We start from the raw sequence: 26663 nt of genomic DNA on the forward strand, positions 1-26663 counted from the left end.
GTCGGGGAGGCGGGGGGCTGTGCTATTTTCCCCAAATAGCTGTGATTCCACCCCCCCACAGCCCCAGAAACCTCTCTGCTGCCCCCCACTCACAAGCTGCCTTTTCCCAGGCAAGACTCTGGGCTGTGGCCCCCCACTCCCCCAATCTCTTTCTTACAACATCCTGGTTGCAAGGAAGGCTGGGTTAGTCTGACCAAGAGGGGGGGGGGGTGAGGAGGGGAAGGGGGTCTTTTAGCCCCGACTAAATCAGGGGTCTCCAAACGTGGTCGTTGGGTGTGTGTGTGTGTGTGTGTACTTCAACTCCCAGAATCCTTCAGCTGCTTCCAAGACTTGCAAACTTGCCAACTCCCAGACTCCTTCAGCCAGCGATGTGGGCCCCCCTTGGAGACCCCTGCCCCAAAGGGAGCTGCCAGGGGAGCCAATCCAGAGCATTTCTGATTTTCTCCCCTGCGATGCGATTAAAGGCTCCAGAGATGGGAGGCATCGGGTGGGCAGCCTCTGGCCCCCAAAGGGGAGGGGTAGGGTGGATAGGATGGGGGTGGACACACATAGTTTCCCCCGCCCCTAACTGGAGCTTCTCTGGCCGGGCAGGGAGCCAGGACTGAGCAAAACAGGGGGTGAATTCTAGCAAATGAGCTTCTAAACCAGGGGTCCCCAACCGTGGCCACTTTAAGAGTTGTGGACTTCAACTCCCAGAATCCCTCAGCCAACCTTGGCCACTTTAAGACTTGTGGACTTCAACTCCCAGAATTCCTCAGCCAGCTTTGCTGGCTGAGGAATTCTGGGAGTTGAAGTCCACAAGTCTTAAAGTGGCCAAGGTTGGACACCCCTATTCTAAAATCTCCAACCGTGGCCACTTTAAGACCGGTGGACTTCAACTCCCAGAATCCCCCATCCAGCATAGCATAGGGACCTTGGAGGTCCATTAGTCCAGCCCCCCTCCTCAAGCAGGAGATCCTGTGCATAGCTGGCTGGGGAATTCTGGGAGTTGAAGTCCACCGGTCTTAAAGTGGGGCCACAGATGGGGACCCCTGGTTTAGCCGAGGACGTCGCCGCTGGAAACAGAGAGACAAACTGCCCAAGCCTTACGAACAAAGCAGTATTTACAACAGAGGTGAACAAACTCTCGCTCTTCAGTCAAACAGATCGCAAAGGCGCTGGATCTCAGCGAGGCTGGACACTTCAGCCGGCAGCGTGGAGAGGGCCTGGAGGGGAAACAGGAGAGCTACATTCAGGCCACGGGGCTCCGGCCTGCAACAACCAGGTGGAAAACAGAAGGGGGGGAGGCAGTGGGGTGTGGGGGAACCACCCTCCTCTCCGGGGGTCTTGAACCCAGGGCTGACAGCAGGACGGTTTCTGGTGAGGCTGGCTGGCCAGGCGTTTGGGTCTTGGAGAGCTGCAAGTTTGGCTGAAGGTCGTGGCAGCCGTTCCCTTAGCCAGCAGGTGGAAGAGAGCATATGAATCTCAGAAAGTAAGAATTGGAAGGGACTGTAGAGGTCATCTAGACCAGAGGTCGCCAACAGTGGTCCGTGAGAAAATTTTGGTGGGCCGCAATCTCACTCCAAGAGCACCCTCCCCCAAAGCAATTAATCCAGGCTGCGCAGGAACAAAAGGCAGCGCCGCCCACATGGCCCATGGGAACCCCGCGGCCTACCCCTTACCCAGCAAACTTGCTATTTTTCCTTTCCCCCCCCCACCCAGCCATCATCTGTTCTGCTGTGCCAGGAGATTTGGATTAGCTAGGAAGCAGAAAATGGTTGGATTTCTTGCTTTCTAGCTAGTTTTAGATCTTCGGCTCTGCTTTTAAGCACAGCCGAACCTCCCTTAGGACTGAAGCTTCTGTTATTCAGTGCAGGCTCACGACAAGCAAATTTTATGTGACAGACTGACCTAGCCGATGGCAGATAGATAGATCACTGAGTGAAACTATGATTCTGTGAGCAACTCAATCTGCCTGCCTGCTTTGCCTGAGTTTGGGTAAAAGTTGCTCTTTTTTAATAAAAAAAAATTCAATATTTACATACATGGTGTGTTGTGAGTTAATTTTGTGAGTTTGCTTGCAAGCAAATTTTATGTGACAGACTCAGGTAGCCGATGGCAGATAGATAGATCACTGAATGATTCTGTGAGCAACTCAATCTGCCTGCCTGCTTTGCCTGAGTTTGGGTAAAAGTTGTTCTTTTTTTAATAAAAAATTCAATATTTACATACATGGTGTGTTGTGAGTTAATTTTGTGAGTTTGCTTGCAAGCAAATTTTATGTGACAGACTCAGGTAGCCGATGGCAGATAGACAGATCACTGAATGATTCTGTGAGCAACTCAATCTGCCTGCCTGCTTTGCCTGATTTGGGGTAAAAGTTGCTCTTTTTTAAAATAAAAAATTCAATATTTATATAAATATTTATAATATTCACATACAAGCCATGCCCGGCCAGTCACATGACCACCAAGCCACCCACAAATTAGGCCATGCCCACAGAACCAGCTAGCGGTCCCTGGGATTTAAAATTATTTGGAGTTTGGTGGTCCCTGAGGTCCAAAAGGTTGGCAACCCCCGGTCTAGACCTCCTGTTCCTATCCCCAAATGGTGGCCATCCAGCTGCCCTTTAAATCTTGCCCCGCCCCCCGTCCTGCCCCCCCACACAAAAGAACAGTCACTATGATTCTGGGGAGAATCGTCTTATTTGAGGGGTCTCCAAGCTTGGAGATATTTGAGGATATCCAACCGTGGTCACTTTTGAGACTTGTGGACTTCAACTCCCAGAATTCCCCAGCCAGCTATGAAGCAGAGAGGACTGTGGGGTCCCTGATGCTCTCTGGGCTGGGTGGTTTCCTTGCAGACGTTTCATGGCCCAACTAGGGAACATCATCACTGCTGGAAGGGAGTGGGGTTTGCAGAAGAGGGGAGGAGGAGGAGGAGGAGGAGGAGGAGGAGGAGGAGGAAGAAGAGAGAAGAAGAAGAAGAAGAAGAAGAAGAAGAAGAAGAAGAAGAAGAAGAAGAAGAAGAAGAAGAAGAAGAAGAAGAAGAAGAAGAAGAAGAAGAAGAAGAAGAAGAAGAAGAAGAAGAAGAAAGAAGAAAAGGACTGTGGGGTCCTTGGGGCTCTCTGAGCTTGGGTGCTTTACTTGCAGACGTTTCATGACCCAACTAGGGAACATCACCAGTGCTAGAAGAGAGTGGGGTTTGCAGAGTGGGAGGTCTTAAAGCATGCTGGCTGGGGAATTCTGGGAGTTGAAGTCCACAACTCTCAAAAGTGGCCACGGTTGGATATCCCTGCCCTACGTGAAGCTTTTAATTTACCGGGCCGGTGCCAACTCCGCTCAAAACAAGAGGACTAGCCCCTTAGGCGTCCCAACGGATTGGAACCCGGGCTAGAGACCTCAGCATTTGTCCCCAAACCAATGGCTCCTCCTGGCCCTTCTCGGAATAAAGCCGGGGTCAGGCTGCGGCCCGGCCGGATGTCCGCCTGCCCCCAGGACACTCACCTGCTTCAAGTCCGCCTCCACCTTTTGCTGGCGCTGCAGCCGGTGCTGGGCCTGGCACAGCCGCTCCTCCAGGGCCCTCACCTGTGGGCACAACCCCCAGAGGGGGCAGTCAGGGCGGGAGCTGAAGGTCGGCCCAGAGGTGGGGGGGACGGGACCCCAGCACACACCACCTGCTTCACCTGGCCGGTCAGGACCTTCGTGTGTTCGGTGTCCTTTTGCAGAAGCAGCTCCCTCAATTTTCCAACCTGTGGGGGGGGGAGGGGTGAGAAGCGGCCATGAGCCTGGAGAGAGGGGGCACCCGGGCATGCGCAGAGTGCCCGCTCTGCTCCGCGAGCCTGGAAGGACTTGTGGTTGGTACTGAGCGCGATTTAGCAGGCGGTCAAGCTGTTTGCACAGGAAAGAGATTCCACGCTGGCAGAATTTATAGCATTTGTTCAATGACCGTCTGAAGCAGCGGCCTCCAAGCTTGGCCCCTTTAAGACGGGTGGACTTCAGCTTTGCTGGCTGGAGAATTCTGGGAATTGAAGTCCACCAGTCTTAAAAGTGGCCAAGTTTGGGGACCCCTGAAGTTACAACGGCACCAAAGAAAGAGACTTATGACCCGTTTTCACACATACGGCCTTTCTCGCACCCCGTGAACATGAGGTCAACATTCGAAGGCTGGGCACCTGGCCTGAATTGATGACACTTGCGGTGTCCCAGGGCAGGGTGTCAACACAAATGGAAGCCCCAAATTTCGGTTCCTAAGCGAGGCGGTTGTTTCGCTGTCACGACCTTTCTTGCCCCCGTTGCTCAGTGAATCCCCTAACTTAGTCACAGGGTGATTCTGTGAATCTGGCTTTTTTATTCATTTTATCTGCTTGTCAGAAGGTCGCTAAACGTGACTCCGGGACACTGCAACCGTCATAAATGTGAGTTACTTGACAAGCGTCCGAATGCTTCAACGTGCAAAACGGTCGTCAGTCACTTTTTTTCAGTGCTGCAAGTCGAGACTACCTGTAGTAGTTCAAGCATCTCGTTCTGGTGTTGTGGTTCGCCGGCAGCAGACGTGGACGGCTGAGGCCTCGGCCTCGGATGTGGGGCCTGCGTGTGATGCAGGGATGGGGCCAGGACCCTCAGGGGGTGGAGTGCTGCCTTCGGAGCTTGTGGGGGCTGCCAGCAGTGAGGAAGAGGCCCCCGAGGAGCCTGTGCGCATGCACACAGGGCTGCTCGAAGGAAAGAGCAGCTGCAGCCGCACGGGCGACTCGGGAGTAAGGCTGCAAGGTCACGGCCCCTCCCTTAAGAGATAAAAGCCAGCTGAGAATCGGGAGTTCTTTGCAGGAAGCAAAGACGTTTTTGCACTCAAGTCTTGTGGACGTTCGGACTCTCTTAGTTTGCGTTTGGAGACTTTTTTTGTGTTTGAAATAGTTCTTGGCAACTTTATCCAGTGTTCTTGGCAACCTTGCACCACCTTGGCAAGGCTCATTCTCATCAGAGACAATTGAGTTCGAAACAGTTTTTGAACCAGGAAGGAACGGAATTCGTAAAGAATCCTTAAAAGGTTACCTCTGTTACCTCCGTTTCGTGTTTGTTTCCTTGGAACCAGGTTCGGGTCAGAACATCTAGGTAAGAGATTCCAGGTCAGAGGTGGGCAGGTATGTCCCCCTTACGACCTGTGGACTTCAACTCCCAGAAGGCTGGCTGAGGAATTCTGGGAGTTGAAGTCCACCGCCATAGGGTAGGAGATGACCAGGCTGAGCCCAATGGAAGGTGTGTGTCATAATTACTAAAGTATTAAGATTTAGAAACCGACCAGCAGTGAGCAGCTGCACGATGCTGGGAAGCTGATGTAAGTCTGGCTGACGTAACAAGAGTGATCCAGCAGAGTAGATGGGTATTTCCCTTTAAGGCTGGAGAGTAAGGATCCTCTTTAAGAGGTGGTGCATAGATAAAAGGCAGCCATTAGAGGGATGGGGGTCTCTCTTTCCTCGGGGCCAGCTTTCAGGGCAGAAGTTCTCTGTGCGTTAGGAAGAAGAAAAGCTGGCTTGTAAAGGTATTGTGCCTACCACCTGTACGTTGTCTGTATAGACCTGTCATATATTAAAGCACTGTTAATGTCTAAGTCTCTCTGTGCTCTGTGTTGCTCCTGGGTTGTCTCCTACAGGTAGTCATGCCGCCAAATAATTCCCGAGTCCCTCCGTGCCCACGAGAGATCTAAGTCCAGCCCAGCTGGAGTGCCTTTCTTATCTTCCGCTCATTTGCCTTGACTGTTAGTTGGCCAGATTCTTGTAGGGAGCTTAAGCGGGCAATCCGTTTTGATAAAGCATTTGAACTGCCTGGACCTCTTGAGTTGCCCGGCACCCACCTGTTATGACTCCCCTTCAAACTTCAAACGAACAAAACAGAAAGCAGCCGTTTCACAATTAAATCAAACGGAAAGAAGTCTTACAAGATAACGGCTGGCAGAAACCACAGCATAAATCTTTACTCTGTCCGGCAAACCAGTCCTGGCAATAAATCTCCAGTCTCAGAGCTTCTTGCTGTAACGTCCTCACTCAAATAGTCACTTTGTTCCTGGCAAATTGTACCAGCCCAGCTGTGTCCTTTTATACTCATTAAGGCAACGTGCTAATTTACTGACTCGCTCTCCTCATTCGCTCCGGCTGATTTTGTCTTCTCAACCGTCTTCTATTTTTTACATTTAACCACAAATTTTCCAAGTTCTCATCTCCACTAGAAGACTCTCAAAACTTCCCTGTCAGCCATTGCCGGCTGTTGATCAGATAAGGAACCAGAGGAGGTCAAAGGTCCTGACAATTCTAATACATCAGGTCTGTCGTCCTTTGTCACGTCCATCTCCTCATCCTGGTTATCAGTCCAATCACTGAGCCAGGCCGGCTCATATTTTTCTGCCATGACCTCCTCACTTGAACTCATATCAATCACAGGAGCTGAATCCAAGCCCGGAGCCACAACACCCACCTGTGTTCCAGACAGGAGGGCACCCCGAGAACCTAAGCCCCAGCAAGGGTCCCCAGAGCCAGGACCGGTGCAACCCGCGCCCCCACCTCGCCCCCCCCAACCCTTAGCACCTCCTGCCTCAGCCAGATCTTCTCCTGGGCGTCCGGGCGTTGGCTCCCGCTCATTTCCTCCCAGAGGGTGGCGGCGGCCGTCTCTGACTTCTGCAGCTCCAGCTTCAGGTGGGCTACCTCCTCCCGCAGGGTCTGGGGGTGGGGGAGAAAGGCCGGTCAGTCGCTGGCGGGGCAGGGCAGGGAGCCCGATAACCCCAAGCCGCGCCCCCCTCCCCAGTCACGTACCGCCGCTTCCCTCTTCTGATCGCTGAGCTGGCATTCTTTTTCCTCCTGCCGGCGCAGCAGCTCCTGAAGCTCCTTCTCGCTCTGGGGGGTCGGGAGAAAGAGGGGGGGTCTTTGGGGCAGCCGAAGCCTGCCCAGCCTTTGCGTGGCTGGGGGGGCAGGACAAGCAGGCCCCGACTGCCCCCTTCCAAGGGCTGAAGGCGGAGTGCGCCAGGATGCAGGTGGCCTGGCTAGATGACCTCTGGAGGCCTCTCTGAGAATCCCAGCTGGGAAGGGCCCTGCTAACAACCCCCCCACCCACCCCCAAGACTGGATTTTACTGAAATACTTTTAATCACAACATCAAAATACAAACTTCACAGGAAAAAGAAAACATACCAGAACAAAGCAAAACTAAACTCTGCTGACCGGAGAATTCTGGGAGTTGGAGTCCCCAGTCTTAAAAGTTGATTCTGGGATTCTGGGAGTTGGAGTCCCCAGTCTTAAAAAGTTGACTCTGGGATTCTGGGAGTTGGAGTCCCCAGTCTTAAAAGTTGATTCTGGGATTCTGGGAGTTGGAGTCCCCAGTCTTAAAACAAGGGCCTTCAAACTCGTTGACAGCGTCAATAAGACTTGTGGACTCCAACTCCCAGAATCCCCCCTCCATTCCTGTTAGCTCAGGAATTCTGGGAGTTGAAGTCCACAAGTCTTACTGACGCTGTCAATGAGTTTGAAGGCCCTTGTTTTAGAAGTTGCCCAGTTTGGACAGCAGAGGGCTGGAGTGTCCCAGGCCACGCGCCCCCCCCATCCCCGGCGCACCTGGATTTTTATGTGCAGCACCTTCCTGAGCTTCATTTGGGCGGCTTGGGCGGCGTCCATCTCTGCCTGGTGCTGCGCTTGCGAGGTTTGCAGCTGTTGCTCCAGCTGCAAACTGCCGGGAGAAAGGGAGCTCAGGGCAGGGCAGCTCCCGCCCCGGAGGAGGGCTAGTAAGACCCTCCCTGCAGCCCCTCCCTCCGGCCAGCGCCCCTGCCAATGCTCACCTCTGCTCCCGCAGCTCTGCTAGGTCCTCTCGGCAACCCTTGGCGAGGAGGTGGAGCTCCTCCACGGCCAGGCGCAGGTCCTGGGTGTGAGCGGCCAGCGAGTCTTTAATCTCTGCAGGGAGAGTCCGGTCAGGGAAGGAGGTTAGGAAAAGGGGTTGCCCCCCAGGGAGGAGTCAGAATAACTAGGATCACAGAGTCGGGAGGAACCCTGGAGGTCTTCTAGCCCAACCCCCTTGCTCTTCTTAAAACTCCCCAGCGATGGAGCATCCACAACGCCCACAGATTCATTCATTGATTAGCAGAATCACAAGAGTTTGGAGGGACCTTGTAGGTCATCTACTCCAACCCCCTGCCTAAGCGGGAGACCCTACACCATTTCGGACAGGTGGGAGTCCAGTCTCTTCTTGAAAGTCTCCAGGGATGAAGCTCCCACAACTTCTCTTCCACTGGTTGATAGTTCTTGTTGGGTATATGAATACTCCAACTGGTTTGGTTGAATAAATATGTAAACCTAGCTTAAAGTGCTATGTAGCTTTAAGCACAAGAAACTGCAATGTCATTGTGGGTGCGGTTGCAGGCAGCCATATAGGTAGGAGGGGAAACGTAATAGCCCCGGCTTCTGGATGCAACTGTATGAGTCCGGCTTCTGGATGCACCTGGTTACTGTTCCAGGTCTGCTGCCTGCTGTGTATTGAAACGTCTATCTGCTTACTCTTGGAGGCTACTGTGCCAGATACAATTTCACCTGAACACAAGGACTGTTTGCCTAGTGAGCTGAGGATTCAGCATTGTCTTGGTGAGAAAGGTATCATAGAGAGAAGTTAAACAAGCAGATAAGAACTTTGTACTGACTGTAAATGGACTTGATAACTGGATTGATAAACTGGATACTGACATATGGACTGAATGACTATTCTTAATCTCTGTATGAATTAAATACCTATTTAAAAACCACAAACAGTGTATTTGTCTCAAGTGTGTGTATACTCTAGGGCCCAGCCTCACTCTCATTTGGCTGCCTGGCTTGACTGCTGCTGTGCACTCTGCTAGGGGGTTTGTCCCCAAACACTAACAGTTCTCACTCTCAGAAAATTTCTCCTCATTTCCAGGTTGAATCTCTTTCCCTGTTCAGTTTCCATCCATTCTTCCTTGTTTGGCCTTCGGGGGCTTTGGAAAATAACTTGACCCCCCGCTTCCTCCTCTCTGGGGCAGCCCCTCCCTCAAATATTGGAAGATGCTCTCCTGTCTCCCCAGGTCCTTCTCTTCCCTAGACTAGCCAGGCCCAGTTCCTGCAACCGTTCATCACAGGTTTTATCCTCCAGTCCCCTCATCCTCCTGGTTGCTCTTCTCTGCACTTTTTCCAGAGTCTCAACACCTTTTTTATAGTGTGGTGACCAAACCTGGATGCAGGACTCTAGGTGTGGCCTTACTAAGGCTTTATAGAGGGGTGTTAGTACCTCTCTTGATTGTATCCCTCCGTTAATACAATTTAGGACTGCATTAGCTTTTTTGGCGGCGGCTGCACACTGTTGGCTCCTATTTAGCTGGTTGTCCACTAAGACTCTGAGATCCCCCTCCCAGTTCCTGCTATTGAGTCCAGTTGCACCCAGTGTCCTTTTGGTTTTCCTTGCCTAAGTGGAGGACTTGACTTTTCTCCATACTGAATTTCATTTTGTTAGATATGGCCCAGGGTTCGAGTCTGTCAAGATCCCTCTGGATCTTGAGCCTATCATCTTCTTGGGTGTTGGCTATTCCTGCCAGCTTAGTATCATCTTAGTAAATTTGGGTAAGTTCTCCTTCTATTCTACTCTTCTAGTCCAGCCCCCTGTTCAAGGAGATCCCCCCCCATGACAGAGTTGGAAGGGAGGCTGGAGGTCTTCTAGTCCAGCCCCCTGCTCAAGCAGGAGACCACCCCCCCAGACCAGGGGTCTCCCACCTTGGCCCCTTTAAGACTTGGGGACTTCCACTCCCAGAATCCCCCCAGCCAGCAAAGTCCCCAAGTCTGAAAGGGGCCAAGGTGGGAGACCCCTGCCCTATTCCAGTCAGGACAAGGGGCTATTCAGTCTCTCTTCTTAAAAAGCCTCCATCTTTGGAGCCCCCGCAACTCCCAGTGGCAAGCCGTTCCACTGGCCAACCGTTCCTACCTGAGAGCTGGGGAGGGGGCGCCGGAGCTGCGCGCATAAATGCCGTGGTCTCGCTCCAGAGGCCGGGGGTCTTTGGGGCTGAAAGAGAGCGACATTTCCTCCTTGGAGAAACGGCCCCAAATAGCAGACCTTGCATCGAAGCCGTGCTCGATTTACAACCAGCGACCCTTCGAAGTTGCGTCGTTGGAAAGAGGCATGACTTATGGCCGTTTTTCCACACTTACGGCCACTGCAGCCTCCCCCCCCCCCAGGGTCACATGACCCAAACCCAGACTCTGGGCAACTGACTCATATTTATGACAGACACAGTGTTCCTGTGTGTGTGTGTGTGTGTGTGTGTGTGTGTGTGTTGGGAATCCCCTTTTGTGACGTTCTGAGCAAGTAAGTGGGGGGAGCTGCATTCACTTAATGACTGTATAACTAACTGAAGAGCTGCAGCGATCCACTTAATAACGGTGGGAAGAAATGTCACAAAATGGGGCGAAAACTCACTGAACCAGGGAAATTTGGGGCTCAGTAAGTCAAGGACTATCTGCGCAAAGGCAAATATCCGGAGGAGGTTGTCAGGATGACGTCACTTTAACCCCATTTCAATTCTGAGTCTTGAGCCAAACTTGCAAAGGATTTATTGGGAGTTAAAAGGTGAAAACCCTGCCTGGGTGCGTCCTAATTCATATCCTCCAATGGGACATGTCCCTAGCCCAGAGTCATCCATCAGGCTCTCCAGTTAGAATTTTGCATAGCAGAAACTTCAGTCACCTAGTTACTATCTTTAAAAAAAAACATTTATGGAATGCGCTTTCAGTTTGCAAACGGCCGCGTTGCTCCCCCCTCCCTTTCCGTGGGCAGCTCCAAAAAAAGACCCTAGCAATATTTTATGAGTTGAAATATTTTTTGAGAAATATTTCCTGAGTTGGCAGAGGCCTCCTTCCGGGGTCGCTCACCTCTCTGGGACGCGGCTCGAAGGACGCTCTCCACCAACGAGACCCCCGGGCGGTGCGGGGTGTGCCGGGCCGGGGTGCGTGTGCTGCTCTGGGGGGCCACTTGGGCTGCCTGGGAAACAAGCCAGAATTGAGACACACGCACACACACAATGCATGAGAAAACCGGGTTGGCACCCCCAAAGGCCGGAAAAAGGCGGCCCCTCCTACCTCGCCCGGCCTGGCCATCTGCAGAATGTCGGCAGCCTCCAGGAAATGGGTGTGGAGAACCCCCAACTCCCCCACGGCCCGGGAAAGCCCCTCCAGGCCCGCTTGGGTGTCCTGCAGCTCGGCCCTGGCGCTGCCCAGCTCTGCGCGGAGGGACTCCTGCTCCTGCCTGGGGGTGGGTGGGAAAGAGAAGAGGTCAGAGGTCGGCTGCCCACCCTAAGGGGCTCTGAGAGGCAGGGGGTGTGGGAGCCCGGCCCTTACTGGAGCTCCTGGTGGGCGTCCTTGAGGTCCTCCAGCTGGCTGCCTCGTTCCCGCAGAGCGGCGAGGGTGGCCTTCAGCTCTTCTTCAGTCTCGCTCAGCTGGCGGCGGGCAACCTCGTTCTCCTGCTCAAGAAACTGCGGGGGGTAGAGGGGTAGAAGGGCACCCCAAAATAAGGCCCATGGCAGCCCAGGTCTCCCCCTCCCCTCCCAGCTCCCCGCCAACCTACCTCCCGGCAATCGGAGGCCTCCCGGGCGTCGCGCTGGGCGCTGTCCCTCTCCTGCTGCGCCCGCTCCTTCTCCCGTGCCAGCCTGTGGAAGAGGAGCCCCCACCCCAAGCCATAGTTAGGGGAGGGGGCTCCCTGCCAGAGCCCCCCCCTTCCCCCTGCAAAGCCGCCCCGTCGCTGGATGAATCCGGCCGGCTGAGTTTATACAACACCGGAGTAGCCAAAAACCGGTGGAAAAGTCGGGACGGGTCCTCGGCTTACGACCAGAATCCAGAGCTTAGGTTGCTAAGCGAGACCGTTCTCTAAGCGGATTTGTGCCCCGTTCCATGACCTTTCTTGGCACGGTGGTCGTTCAGTGAATCTGGCCTGTCAGAAGGCCGCCAAAGGGGATCACGTCACCCCGGGACGCTGCGACCGTCATAAACCTGAGCCGGTTGCCTAATTTGGATCAGGGGGAGGCCACAGCGGTCGCAAGTGTGGAAAAACAGCCCTTTTTTCTCAGTGAAGTTGTAACTGTGGATGGTCACTAAGTGAATCGTCGTTAAGTCGAGGACTACTTCTGTCCAACGGGCGAACCCACCAAGGGTGAAATGGAAAATGGGTTCAGGGTTTCAGTGCCCCTCCGCCCCCAAAAAAACGACCAGGGGTCTTCACAGCTGCTTCCTCCCCAAAAGCCCCCAAGTCTCCCCATACTTTCTGGGGGGAAGGGGCTGCCTCTGCCCCCCTCGACTCCTGGGGGGCTCAAGTCCACCCCCAGGGAAGGAACTAAGGGGGGCAACCCTTGTGAGAAGGGGCCATTTAGGGTGGGGGTCTCTTTAGCCAAGATTGGGGTAATCCAACCGTGGCCCCTTTAAGATCGGTGGACTTCAACTCCCAGGACTTGATTAGTATATTTTTAATGAATTAAATATTTCTCTTTTTTTTTTGTAAAAAGTTTTTTGTTCTTATCTTTTACAAACATCTCCTTTGGTGAACAACGTGGCTTCAGGATTTTACATTTCCATGCAAACATGACCGTAATTACATATTTATCCTATTCAAGTTTCGTATCGTTACATTTTCCATCTTCTGTGAATTTTCACAAATATTCTTACATTTTCACACTTATTTTATCCATTTTCAATGAATTAAATATTCTATTATCCACTTGCGTAAGACAATGAGAAAGTTTGATAAATTTGGCTAAAAGAAAATAAGAGGAAAAATGTATTTGTATAAAAATGAGACGTTAAGGGGAAGGAAGGACACTGAAAACAGAAATATATGTAGCGGAGGCAAATATAATAATGGAAAGAGGAACCATTAAGGGATAACCACAAATTAAGATGAAATTTTGAATGATTAATGAAATGATATGAATAAAGTGTAAACATGTAGAATATATGATTAAGGAAGATCGAGAATGAATAAAAATAAGGAGGCTGATACAAAGGAATTTATGAGAATATCAAGAAGAAAAAAATGATAATAGATAACGAAGTGATGTTAGAAAGTAGTATTTGTGACTGTAGATATGACTGATTTAAAATGTAAAGCGCCTGGAACCAGACTGTTCTTGCAAAGATGTATTTAAATCATTAAAAAATTGGCACAAAATTGGCACACAAAAAAAAAAAAAGCCCCGTGGACTTCAATTCCCAGAATTCTTGGGGAATTCTGGGCGTCGAAGTCCACAGGTCTTAAAGGGGTCACGGCTGATAAATAATTCCCAGGTGAAATTAAATAAGAGAGACCCCAGGTTGACGTCAGTCCATCTGGGGGGGGTGCAACAGCTAGAATCCTGGGTGAAAACACCTGGAGGGGGAAAGCAGCCAAGCAGGCCCCCACCTCGCCGTCCGGGCCCCTCGAGACTCACCTGGCGACCTCGTCCTGCAGGTTCTGGGTGGCTGCCGCCTCCTCCTCCAGCCGCCGGGTGAGCCCCAGCTGTTCCTCCTCCCGCTGCTCCAGCCGCTCTTCCGAGGACGCGACTTTTTCCAGAGCGGCCTGGAGGTCTGTGGGCAGAGGGCAGAGGTCAAGCTGCCCCCCACCCTTGGTGGGAAGACCCCCGGTCTTTAGAAAGGGTCTTGTCCTGCCCCCGCAACGAGAGTCAGCTTTGGCCTCCGCCACCTGGGGTCAAAAGCCCCAGGAGCGAAGCTTTGCCGCCTCTCTGCTCCAGGCGCAGCCTTGCTGGGCCCAGCCACAATTCCAGCGCCCGCTTTGGGCTGGTGGTGCCCATCGCGGGGCGGCTCACCTCGGTCCAGCCGCGTGTTCGTCTCCACCAGCTCGTTCACCCGGCCCAGTGCTACAACCAGCTCTACCGTCGTCTCCTCCAGCTTCCGGCACACCTGCAGACGTTCGTGGAGGGCATGGGCTTTGTAGTCCCTGCCTGTCTGAAGCCGTCTGCCACGACCGCGGGACCCTCCAGGGCGTGAGCCCAGAGACGCCTGGATACGGGGCCTGCTCCATCCTGCCCTCCCCATTTCCCAAGGGGCTGTTTTGCCAACTGGGGGAGGGGCAGGTCCAGGAGACCCCTGCTAAAGGGGGAAAAGAGGGGGTCCCCCTGCGTGCACCCCACCCCTTCCCTGTAGAGGGGGCACCTTCCAGGGTCCGGATCCCCAGAAGCTACACTAGTTACGCAGAACGATTGATGGGGAAGCGTGAAAGCAGCTCAAAGGATACAAGTCAGTCCTTGACTTCCGACCGCAATGGAGCCCAAATTGTGTGTTACGAAGTGAGACATCCGTCAGGTGAACTTTGCCGCATTCTAACGACCTTTCCTGGCCACAGTTGTTAAGTGGATCGTACCCATTGCTAAGTGGGTGACATGGTTGTTAAGTGGGTATGGCTTCCCACCATTGGCTTGCAAAAGGGGATATCCCGGGACTCCCCGCCCCCCAGGAACACTGCGACCGTCATAAATACGAACAAGTTGCCTGATTGTGTGACCCCAGGGATGCCGCAACGGTTGTAAGTGTGAAACATGGTCATAATAAGCCAATTTTTTCAGCGCTATAATTTCAAACGGTGAAAGTCAACAGAAGAAAGGAGACTCACTTCCCAAACCGCTTTGCTGACTTAACCCCTGCAGCAATTCACTTAGCAACCGTGACAAGGAAGGGCGTAAAAGGGCACAAAACTCACTTAGTGACTGTCTCGCTTAGCAATGGAAATTTCAGGCTCCATTTGCGGTCATAAGCTGAGGACTACCTGTACATCTGGTACAGCAAAGTGGGAGCACAACCCAGGTGGGTCTCATAAGGGCGGAAACAGCCCCCCCCAGTCCGTTCTGCAGCCCCCCCGACCCCTTCCCCCCCCCCTTAAAAGGGGCCCCTTGCCTCTTGGTGCTGGGCGCTTTCAGTCCGGGCAGCCTTCACCTCCTCCGCCATCTTCCGGTGGGCCAGCAGGCATTTGCCGACGATGCTGCGGTAGCCTTGGTACTGTGGGGGGAGGGGGGGGGGGAGACCGGGAAGCCCCCCTGTCAGCACAGGGAGGGGTCAGGATTCCAGCAGTGACCCCCCATTGAAATCCTGAGTCTTGAGCCAAACTTCCAAAAACTTCCAAAGGATTTATTGGGAGTTAACACGCCGGCATTGCCTGGGTGCAGCCGACTCCGAGGCACATCATTCACTGTCACCCTTGACCCTGGTTTTTGCCCCCCCCCACACACCCCTGGGTGTATCATAATTTAGATTCTCCAATGGGACACCTCCATAGCCCAGAGCCATCAATCAGGCTCTCCAGTTAGATATTTCTGCGGCAGAAACTTCGGTCACCTAGAAACTATCTTTGAAAAAACATTTATGGAATGCGCTTTCAGTTTGCAAGCTGCCGCACTGCTCCCCCCCCTTTCTTTCTGCTATGGCCACTCTAAAGAGACCAGAGAAATATTTCATGAGTTGACAGGAGGCTCCAGGAGGGGGCCGGGTGGGGGTGGGGGGTTCAGCGAGTCGCACTCACGTCCAGCCGCATCCGCGCCCAGTCAGCCTGCAGGGCTGCTGCGAGGGTGTCCCCTTCGGCCACGTGGCGGCCCAATCCGGCCAAGAGATCCACCTGCAAAGGGGGGGGGGCAGAGGGCGCTGCAGACATTGGAGGGAGCAAGCCAGACCCCCCCTGCCTGCCCAGAGCCCCCCCAACCCTCCCCCGTCACCCCACCTGGAGCCCCTTTGCCTCCTGCAGCTGGGACCACAGGCGCTGCCGGGACGCGGCACACAACTCCAGCGTCCGGATCTTGGCGGCAGCTTCGGCCTGCACCGATTCCCGGACCAGGTTGGCCTGCAAGGGAAAAGGGGGGCCGAGTGAGAGGTCTCCGTCCGAGCCCCCCTACCCCAGGCCCACCGGACCTGACACAGGCGGTTCTTGACTGACGAGCGCAAGGCAGCCCTAAATTTCGGTCGCCAGGGGAGCTTTGCTGCCCTTTACGAACTTTCTTGCCACCGTTGTTAAGTGCATCAGTGGGATCGTTCAGCCCGGGGTCTCCAAACTCGGCCACTTGAAGCTATTGCGCCACCTCACATCAACCTGGGGGGGGGTCTCTTCTCATTTAATTTCCCCCGGGTGGCCCCTTTAAGACCGGCGGACTTCGACTCCCAGAATTCCCCAGCCAGCTCTGCTAACGACCTGAACTCTGGATGCTGCGACCGTCCTAAAGAGGAGCCAGTTACATCACACCCACCCAAGGATGCCCGGACGGTCGTACGCGTGAAAAGGCCCCCATGCCTACTTTGGTCACTCCACGAAGCGTTGTAGGTCCAAGGATCACCTGCGCAGGCCCACACCTGGGGCAGCGGATGGGCAGCCAAGGACGGACCCCCCTCCCAACAGCCCCTGCAATTCTGCCCCAGGCCCAGCGTTTCCCACCCACCCCCCAACTCCATGGGAGGGGTCCTTGGGGGGGGGGAGGGCTGGAGGCCTCTGGCTGCCATCTTGGAGCTTCCAGCCGGGCTCAGCTTTGGGGGGGAGTGTGGGGGGGGGAGAAGAGGGGCCCCATGCCCGCCTCTCCTACCGCGTCTTTCGCCTTCAGGGCCGCCTCCAGCTCCTGGGCCAACACCTGCTGCTTCTGGCTCCAGTGCTGCACCTGGTCCCTGGCCCGAGCCAGCAGTCGTCCCATCTGCTTCTGCTACAGGAGGGGAACGGGGGGTATTGAGCCAGGGGAGGGAGGGAGGGAGGGAGGAAAAGAGAGGGAGGAAGAAGAGAAGGAGGGCAGAAGGGTGAAAGAAGAGGTAAAGGGAACGAAGGGAATAGGAAGGGAGGAATAAAAGGGTGAAACGAGGGAGGAGAAGGAAAGAGATGAGACAGACGGAAGGAAGGAAGGAAGGAAGGAAGGAAGGAAGGAAGGAAGGAAGGAAGGAAGGAAGGAGAGGATGGGAGGGAGAGGGAGGCAGGGAAGGAAGGGGGACGGAGGGGATGGGAAGAGAAAAAGGGAGGGAAGGAAAGGAAGGAATGAGAGGATGGGAGGGAGGGAAGGAAGGAAGAGTGAGAGGAAGGTGGAAAAGAAAGGAGGAAGGAAAAGGAAGGAAAACAAAGAGAATTAAGGAAGGAAGGAAGGAAGGAAGGAAGGAAGGGAGGAAGGAAGGAAGGGAGGAAGGAAAGGGAAAGACAGCAGTGAGATTAGCACTCGCACAATGTTCGAAAGGGGATTCTATGCCGACAGATAGTTTAATTATCCAAAATATTTTTGATTGCGTGGAAATGGACAAACTTTCATTAGAATTAAAATAGAAGGAAGACTCAGATTATTATACAGTTTGGGAAAGTTGGTATCATTGGATAAATAATAGAAACAAGCAATTAAGTAAATAAGGAATGTAAAATTTAGAAAGAAGTAGATATAAAGAAGATACTACGCATGCATCACATCAAGACTGCCTTCAAAACAGACAGAAAAACAGCAGCCATCCTTAGAAACCCCAAAGGTAAAATTGACCTGGAAAACCAAGGCATATACGAAGTCCCCTGCGCATCATGCCCGGCCACATACATTGGACAGACCAATAGAAGAATAAGTACCCACCTGGATGAACACAAAAATGCAGTAAAAAAAGCTGGAACACACTTCCTCACTAGTCCAACACATGGAAGCCACAGGTCATAGCATCGACTTCAATGGCACCCAAACCCTAGCCACTATAGAAAACCCCAGCCACAGAATCATCAGAGAAGCCATAGAGATTGAAAAAAGACCTGAAAGCATGAATAGAAGAGATGATTCCACCAGACTGTCAATTTATCTGGAAGCCTGCACTCACAAACACAAAAATCTCCACACCACAAGCCAGGCCAACACCTGGGCACAAACAGACCCCCCGACACCTCCAGCTCAAACACACCCCAGCCAGGCACCCAGATGAAACCTAGCTTCCTAATAAATGATAGCCGTCCATTTACTCGGAGCCAAGCCGCACTAAAAGCCTCCAATACAGGAACACAATGTTGCCAGCCAATCAAGACACAAAAAGAGCCACAAAACAGACAGAAGATATTAGAAACACCAATCAAGCAGAACACAGCGAACTACAAGACCAATAAACACAGACCAAGACTCCCAACCAATCAGGATGAAGAAAAAACCATTCTGGCACAGCAGTAGGCTAGCCCCAAATTTAAAACAGAAACGGCTGTGAAAGTCTGACTTACAGACGAACACAACACAGAAGCCTGGTGATGGCAGATGAGATTCTGCCGAAACGTTGCTACAACTTTAAAAGCACAACTACAATGATGTGGGAAAATACCCGAACAAAGCTGAATACCATTAGGAGTATAAAATAGGCACTGGAATAACAGTTGAAGTGTAAGCACTGTCAAAATGGATTGTAATATACACAATACTTTCATTTTAAATATTTGTATTGTAGTTTGTGTTTTAATGTTTTAAATTTTCAATAAAGGTTATAAAAAAAAGGAAAGGGTGGGGAAAGGGAGATGGAGGGAAGGAAGAACAAGAGTGAAAGAGGAAGGAAAGGAAATGGAGGAAGAAAGCGTGAAAGAGGAAAGGAAGAGAGGAAGGAAGGAAGGGCCACTCCCCACCGCCACGGGTTGCTCACCTGCTGGCCGAGTGACCTCCGGTCCTCCTGGAGGTGCTGGAAGGAGCCGTCCACCGTGGCCTGGAGCTGCCTGGATTCGGACGTCCAGGCCCTCTGCAGAGGGAGGAGAGGGGAGGTGTTGGGCTGGGCAGCGGGGGGAGGAAGTGGCCCACCGGAGATTAATCCCCCAGGCCGCCCAGCAGGGCACCCTCCATGGCTGGCATACTCCAGGAATAGTGGCCACAGCGACTGTGGCCGGGAAAGGGAGGCTGCAGCAGGAAACAAGGGGCCCCTGGATCTTCGGACCCCTGACCCCCCTCCCCACGCCCAACTAAAAAACAAACAAACTCCTTTGGTCTTTTTTAAGGGAGGGGGGAAAGTAGTGCATTCCTTAAATGCTTCATTGTGCACGAGCTCGCGTGCCACACCCAGAAGACAATGTGCACGCCCCCCTCCCCCCGCTTCCTTACCTGCACTGCGCCTCTCAGCTGATATTCGGCCCATTTGAGGCCTTTCTCGGCCTCCCAGAGGCTTGAGGAAAGATTCTGCAGGCCGAAAAATGGGCCCGTTTGGTCACTTCCGGTATTTCCTCAAGCCTCTGGGAGGCCGAAAAAGGCCTCAAACAGGCCGAAAATCAGCTGTGAGGCGCGTCCATGTGCAGTGAGGTAATTTTGCCTGCAGCTTGCATGCCGGCACAAATGGCTCTATGCGGCACTTGTGGCACGCGTGCCCTAGGTTCACCATCACAGCCCCAGGGAGACACCCCGTGACCAATCGGTCACTAAGGAACTGGCCATAAGTCAAGGACCACCCGTAGAGGGTTTCTGTGCGCAGCTGAGACCCAACAGGGAAAGCGAGGGTCCTGCCCCCCACCCTCCCCAGTCCCTTCCCCAAGATTGAGCCCGGGCCTGGGTACTTGCCATCTCCTCGTTGGCGCCCTCCAGCCGCTGGACAAGGCCCTGCAGGTTCTTCTGGCTATCCTGCAGGGAGCGGAAGCGCAGCCGCAGGTCCAGGTAGAGGTCGTGGTAGAGTCGCTCCTCCGCCTGCCAAAGAAGACACCCCCCCCCAAAAAAAGACCCTCAGGACAGCCGGAGGGAGACCCCAGGTGCCGGGGGTGGGTGGGTGGACAGGACAGGGGGGCTGCCAGGAGTAAACGGGACTGTCAGGCCTGTCTCGGCCCTGAGCACCTGAGAAAGAGAGACTCTCGACTCCCCTTTGTGGCAGAAGGGACAGGCAGTCCTGGACTTACAATCACTTCGTTTAGTGGCCATTCAAAGTTACAACGGCACAGAAAAAAGTGAGTTACGACTGTTTTTCAGAACAGTGGCAGCAATCCCCATTTGGCTGCTTGGCAAATAAGGAATGTCACTGTCTTAGTGGACCATTCAGAGTTGATTGTTTTTTCGCACTTACGGCTGTGGTTGCAGCATTCCCCGTAGTCGCCCGATCAAAAGCCAGACACTTGGAAACTGGCTTGTGTTTATGACGGTCGCAGCATCCTTCCCACTACCCCCAGGCCTTCCATGCCCGCCACGAACGGCCCTTGACTCACAACCACAACTGAGCCCGAAATTTCTGTCGCTAAGGGAGACACTTGTTAAAGTGAATTTTGTCTCATTTTGCAACCTTTCTTGCCACTGTTAAGTGAATCACTGCAGTTGTTTAGTCAGATGGTTGTTAAGTGAATCTGGCTTCCCTAGTGACTGGGTTGCTGGGGCCGGTGGGGGTGGGGTGGGTGGGAAGGAAATGGGGTGTGTGTGATTTTGTTATATTGTACTATATTAATTTATTTAATTCTTTTTGTTAGTTTTTATTGTTTTAAATGTGGTTTTATATTCTCTAAGCCGCCTTGAGTGAATAGGTGGCAATATAAATTCAACAAATACATAAACAAACAAATAAAATAAATAGGAGTCACATGACCCCCAGGATGCTTGCGACTGTCATAAACACGAGTCGGTCTCCAAGGGGAGGGGTGGAGAAATCTCGGGGAGGAAGGGGCTTCTCCACCCTTCGACTGCAGCAGAGGGCCCAAACCTTGCCCACTTTAGGACTTGTGGACTTCAATTCCCGAAATGTTTACTACGTGAATGTTATATGTGGAAACTACATCTTGTAAGTTACACCTGAGAAAATGAAGAACAGAAGAGATTCCACGTTTATCCAATACTTGACCTGTGCAACGATTACCGGACAGTTATATAAGTGGATCTAATGAACACATGATGTTTGGTCACTTGTTATGTTTTGAAAGTAAAATGTCAAGTTCTTGGCTGAAATAGCGGTTCGTAATGTTGGCTTACAGATACTGGTGAGTCGCTAGGTCACCCTGAGCCAGCAGAAACCTCTTAATGATCCATTCTGCTTGGATGGACATAACAGGAAGACACGGCCGTGAGGACGAGGGTAGTTTCCAAGGACAAGGAAACAGGTGTTACGCTACAATAATAGGGGAGATATGTAGCTTGGGTAGAGTGTGAACCCAGGAAAGGGGCAGAGACTGTATATTTGAGCCTGTATATAAACCCCGGCCCTCCTGGGGAAAATGGTTTCTGTCCACGGACAGAATTCCCTTTGGCAAAAGCTTCATAATGAAACTTTTCCATATTGTTCACGTGTCTCTGGCTGTTTTTTGTAATTATCATCACAGTGAACCACGGGAATGCTGAAAACAACAGTCCTAAGTGCAGAAAAGTCTGAAGCTGGTCACTAAATGAACTGTCGTCAATTGAGGAGTACCTGTACACTTCTGCAATCCCTTTCACTTCGTGGGGGGCGGGGGGGGAGGAATCTTCCTCTCATTTCACCTGCAGGCGGCTTTTTTTTTTTAACCGTGGCCACTTTAAGACTTGTGGACGTCAACTCCCAGAATTCCTCAGCCAGCTGTGCTGGCTGGGGAATTCTGGGAGTTGAAGTCCAGAGGCCTTAAATTGGCCACGGTTGGAGACCCCTGACCTGCAGTCTCAGCTCTTCATCCCCCTGAGCTGTTGGGCTTTTGGAGGAGGGGCCAGGGCCCCAAATCATGAGTCCTTGAGCAGAGACGGACCGGGGAGACCCTGCCCCCTCCCAGCCGCTCCCAGGCAGAAGGAACAACCTCCTCGTCCTCATGAAGGCCGAACAGAAGAGGAGCAAAGGGAGAACTGACGAGCCTGACCTGCCCATCAAGCCCACCGGTCACTCTCCTGCGTCCCCCCTCCTCCCCCCCCAAGCTCACCTGGCTGGACTCGGCGGTGGGGGTCTGGGTGGCCGCCTCCCTCTGGTCCGCTGGCCCCACGGGGGCTGCCGATGGCCGGAAGCCTTGGGCAGCCCGGATCTGGTACGAGAGGGCCTCCATGATGATGAGGGTGCTCTCCAGGCGCCCCTCCAGCTCCGCCCGGGAGAGAAGGCCCAGCTGGTCCCGGGAGCAGCTGAGGAGACAGGAGCCCCCCCACTCAATCCGGGCCGGGGAGGGGGTGTCAGCCCCCAGGCCACGGGTGCGAAGGGGTGATGGCTGTGGAAGAGGAATGCCTCTGGGAGGCCTTGACTCTCCAACTGACCCCTGCACCCGTCCTGGAATTTCAGGGGACCCCCACCCACCTTCTCCCCAAACGTAGCCCCTCTCTGGGCTCTCACCAAGACGAAGGTAGACCCTTTTCTATAAGCCCTCTAACCAGGTTAGTCTAGGCTTCCTCCACAGCGGCACCTTTATGATGAATGGACTACAACTCCCAGGATTCCCCAGCCAAGCAGGGGAATTCTGGGAGTTGCAGTCTACCCATCTTAAAGTGATGTGGGCAAGAACTTACGGCTGTGGCCTCATTGCAAAATACAACAAGAGTTAAATTACGGGCTGTTGCAACCACTTGCGGAAGCCAGTCGCAAGAGTGGAAAAACGGAGAGGTGGTTTGCTCTGGAGGCGACCTAGAAACCGGGTGACGGGGCGTTCTAGTCCAGACTTAGGCAGGAAAACTAACGGGGTGCCATTGGCACAGCCCCTCTTCCATGCACGTCGACCCACCTCACAGGGTAATACAGCTGGGTGAAAAACCGTCATAAATCTGTGCCCGGCGCCCTGGAATGACTGGGACACGCCCATGATAACCCCCGCCTCAGTTTGGGCGCCCTCCTTCCCTGCCCACCCACCCCCACACCTCATCCCCTCCTCTCCCTTCCCTTAAACTCCCCAGCAAGAGCCAGAGGAGGGAAATTGGCACGGCCGCCTCAGTTTCCCTCCTGGCCGCAGCCTTGAAGGGCTCAGGGGAGGGAGGCAGCGCCCGCTGTGCCCCAGGCTCTGCCCGCAACACTTACTGCCAGAGAAGGGAGTCGGTCTCGGCTGTGCTGTCCGTGGTGGCGGCCTTCTCCGCAGGGGAGGTGTTCACGCCAGCCTCCCGCAGGCTCAGCTGGGAGGTCCCGGCAGCCACAGAGACACGGGCGACGCCAGCGCCCCGATCCTGCTGGGGGAGGCCGCCAAAGGGCATGCAGGCGTGGGCACAGGTGAGGCAGGGAGGGTGGGTGCTCGTCCCTTGGGGGCCTGGCCAAGAGGGCTCCTTCCCTGCCGGAGAGACCCCCAGCCCATCGCCCAGGAGGCTCAGAGGAGACCCCCACAGGCCGTGGCACCTGCAGCCCGGCAGGGAGATGCGGGCAGTGCCCGGGTCCTGGCACACGACAGGCAAGTCCTGGCCCTCCGGGGAGGCCTCTGTGGCAGCCAAACGGGGCGGGGCGATGGCCCCAGCCTGCTCCAAGGGGGCAGGGCTCTCCTCCTCCTCCTCCTTTGGCCCCGAGTCCTGGCCGCTGGGGGGGCTTGCCCAGGCTCCTGCAGACGGCCCCGAAACAGGCGTGCTGGTACGATGGTCCTGCCCCAAGGCTGGGCTCAGGGAGGGGCTTCTGCGAGAGCCCAGGGGGGCAGGGCTGGCCGTGGCCCCGAGCTCAAGGGCCCGGATGGCCCCCTCTTCTTCTTCCTCCTCCTCCTCCTCCTCCTCCTGCTGCTGCTGCTGGGGCCTCCCTACGGAGAGGCCTCGTCGGAGGTCGGCCAGCATGGGCGAAGCGGGCAGCAGCTGCTCCAGCCAGTCCAGGGGAGCCGTCCAGGAGATGGCACCAGGTGCGGGGATCCGTTGGGCCCCTTCTGGGCAGAGGAAGCCGCGGGGTCCTGCGGTCAAACAGGGGGAGGATAAGGTTGGGGGAGGACGGGACACCCAACTCCCACCTGCCATTACGGAGGAGGGGATGGAGCCCAGAGAGGGAGGCGGGCAGCGACCCCTCCCTGCTGCCCTGCAGAGCAGTTTGCCTGGGGGAGGAAACCATGGCAGGGGAGGGGAGGCAGGCGGCACAAACTTTCTAGTCCTCAAGACTTTCAGGGCCCCCGCAGCCCAGCAGGCGCCCCCCTTCCCCAATTCAGCGCCCCTCCAGATGTTTGGGGCTCCAGATCGGGGTGGGTGGGGTCTCCAGCCTGGGCCGCTCAAAGCCTGGCGGACTTCCACCCCCAGAATCCCCCAGGGCCGAGAGCCCCGCGCCAGATCCAACCGCTGGGACTGCCAGGCCCCGCACTCACCGGGCCGCTCCCGGTCGGGGGCCTCGACTCGGCCATGCCGGGCAGCGAAGGACTTTCTTCTTTTTTCCTTTCCATTTTTTTTGAATGAAACCGCCGCCGCCGCGCGGCTCTTAATTGGCTGCGTGACGTCACGACTTTGGGTGGAGGGAGAGGCCCGCCGCGAAGCCGCGCCCCCAACGGGGCTCCTTCGGGACGCTGATTGGCGGAGACGCTGCAGTTTCCGAAGACGCGTGCGCGCCCCCACCTCTCTCTCTCTCTCTCTCCTTTTTTTTTTTTCTTTCCTTTTCTCCCTTTCCTCTCTCCTTTCTCTCCTTTTTTTCTTTCTTTTTCTTCTCTTTCCTTCTTTTCTCTCACCTCTTTCTTTCCTTTTTATTTTTCCTTCTTTCCTCTTTCTCTCTCTTTCCTCTCTCCTTTCTCTCCTTTTTTTTTTTTTTTCTTTTCTTTCTCTTTCCTTTTTTTTCTCTCTCTCTTTCCTTTTATTTTTCTTTCTTTTCTCTTTCCTTCTTTTCCCCCTCTCTCTCTCCCTTTTTATTTTCTCTTTCTCTTTTTTTCTTTATTCTTTCTTTCCTTTCTCTTTTCTTTTTCTTTCTTTCTTTTTCTTTCCTTCTTTTCTCTCTCTTTCTCTCTCTTTCCTTTTTATTTTTCTTTCTTTCTCTTTCTCTTTCTTTCCTCTCCTTTTTTTCTTTCTTTTTCTTTTTCTCTTTTCTTCTTTCTCTTTCTCTCCTTTCTTTCCTTTTTATTTTTCTTTCTTTCCTTTCTCTCTCTTTCCTCTCCTTTCTTTTTCTTTCCTTTTTCTTTCTTTCCTTTTCTTCTTTCTCTCTTTCTTTCTTTCCTTTTTTTTTTCTTTTCTTTCTTTTCTTTCTTTCCTTCTCTCTTTCCTCTCTCCTCTTTTTTTTTTCCTTTTCTTTCTTCTTTCATCTTTCCTTCTTTTCTCTTTCTTTCTTTTTTTTTCCTCTTTCTTTCCTTTCTCTTTCATCTTTTTTTTCTCTTTTTCTTTCCTCTGTCTTTTCTTTCTCCGTTTTTTTCTCTCTCCCTTTTCTCTTTCTGTTCTCCTCTTTTTTTTTTCATTCTTTCTTCTTTCCTCTCCTTTCTCTTTTTTTTTCTTTCCTTTTTCTTTCTCTTTCCTTTTTTCTTTCTTTTTCTTTTTCTTTCCTTCTTTTCTTTTTCTTTCTCTCCTTTCTCTCTTTCCTCTCCTTTCTCTCCTTTTTTCTTTCTTTTTCTCTTTCCTTTTCTCTTCTCCTTTTTATTTTTCTTTCTTTTCTTTCTTTCCTCTTTCTCTCTCTTTCATCTCTCCTTTCTTTTTTCTTTCTCTTTTTCTCTTTCCTCTCTTTTTCTTTCTCCCTGTTTTTCTTTCTCTCTCCTCTCTTTTCTTCTCTCTCTCTCTCTCTTCTCCCCACTTTCCGAATCTTAGGAATACTCCAACACGTGTCTGGCGGCTCCCAATGGGTGTGAGTCAACGTTATTTCTACATAGCAGCCGGGGGGATTGCCTGGAGCTAGAGACGGGAGGGCCTTTTCCCGGGGCTAGAGAGATGTGAGGCGAGATGTGAGTCGTGGGAATCCTCCAACACCCGTCTTGAACAAACGTTATTTTCCTGCCACAGAAAGGATCCTTATCTCTGGGGCCAGAGAAGTGAAGGTGAAGGAGTTGAGAATTTGTAGATAAAATTACTTCACAAATGTTTAGTTTTTTACTACCATCTTGTAACGTGGGAATGAAACGAAAGGAGGTTGCCCAGAAAACCAGATGTGCGCAAGTCATTAACCACAAGGTCAGGGGCTGTCCCAGAAGGGAGGGAATTGGCTTGGTCCCCAAAGCCCCCGAAGAAGGCTGGACGAGAAGCAACGGATGGAAACTGACCAAGGAGAGAGGAGCAACCTGGAATTAAGGAGAAGCTTCTTCACGGTGAGGACAATTAACCAGTGGAACTGCTGGCCACCAGAAGTTGTGGGGGCTCCATCACTGGGTGTGTGTGTGTTATAATAAGAGACTGGGCATCCCTTTGCCAGAAGTGGGATAGGGTCTCCTGCTTGAACAAGGGGTTGGACTAGAAGACCTCACGGGTCCCTTCCAACTCTCCGTTACATCTCTGGGTGATACGGGTGGGTGGGGTGATTTTTGCATCCAGTCTTCTCGTGTCCTTTTTTCCCTCTATTGAACTTCAGATAAAACGGACAGCTCAGCCTTGGTCTCAGTTTCCCACTTTGGAGAGAGAAACTTTTTAGCCGAAACGCCACTAATAAAAAAAATCGTTCGAAATGTTTTTTTCCGACTCAAGTGACCAATTGGAGCGAGTGTGCAGAGAGAAAGACTCTTAGGGCAGGTGGGTGAGCAGGTTAGGGCCATTGGATGACCCGTGGACTTCAACTCCCAGAAGCCCTAGAGCCTCCCAGGGAATTCTGGGAGTCGAAGTCCGCAGGTCCTTAAAGGAGCCACAGTCGTCCCGTGTTTCCCCCCCCACCCTTCTAAGGCCAATTTGGATCCGCAAATGTTGCCTCTGCACTGGAGGAAGACAGAAGATGCCAAAGGACACTTTTTAGCAAATTCTTTTATTGCTTTGAA

At 53.0% G+C, this 26663-nt stretch overlaps 1 protein-coding gene across 1 annotated transcript; it reads right to left on the bottom strand.

Moving 5' to 3' along the window:
• Positions 1-1096: 1096 nt before the first annotated feature.
• SPAG5 (sperm associated antigen 5) lies at positions 1097-24164 on the bottom strand. The gene is made up of 23 exons (XM_026721170.2): positions 24102-24164; positions 22862-23699; positions 21789-21981; positions 19495-19617; positions 18596-18688; positions 16555-16668; positions 15705-15824; positions 15510-15602; positions 14888-14989; positions 13804-13897; positions 13429-13564; positions 11577-11658; positions 11351-11484; positions 11093-11258; positions 10886-10994; positions 9942-10019; positions 7798-7909; positions 7577-7688; positions 6782-6862; positions 6557-6688; positions 3656-3730; positions 3486-3566; positions 1097-1205 (listed from the first exon to the last, which is right to left on the bottom strand). Exons 2-23 carry the CDS (start codon positions 23587-23589, stop codon positions 1134-1136), a joined length of 3030 nt encoding a protein of 1009 aa, XP_026576955.2. The 5' UTR covers positions 23590-23699; positions 24102-24164; the 3' UTR covers positions 1097-1133.
• Between the last annotated feature and the right edge of the window lie 2499 nt (positions 24165-26663).

Source organism: Pseudonaja textilis, chromosome 1 (genome assembly GCF_049901715.1).
Source record: "Pseudonaja textilis isolate UNSWEBS1 chromosome 1, rPseTex1.2, whole genome shotgun sequence".
Taxonomy (NCBI): Eukaryota; Metazoa; Chordata; class Lepidosauria; order Squamata; family Elapidae; genus Pseudonaja; species Pseudonaja textilis.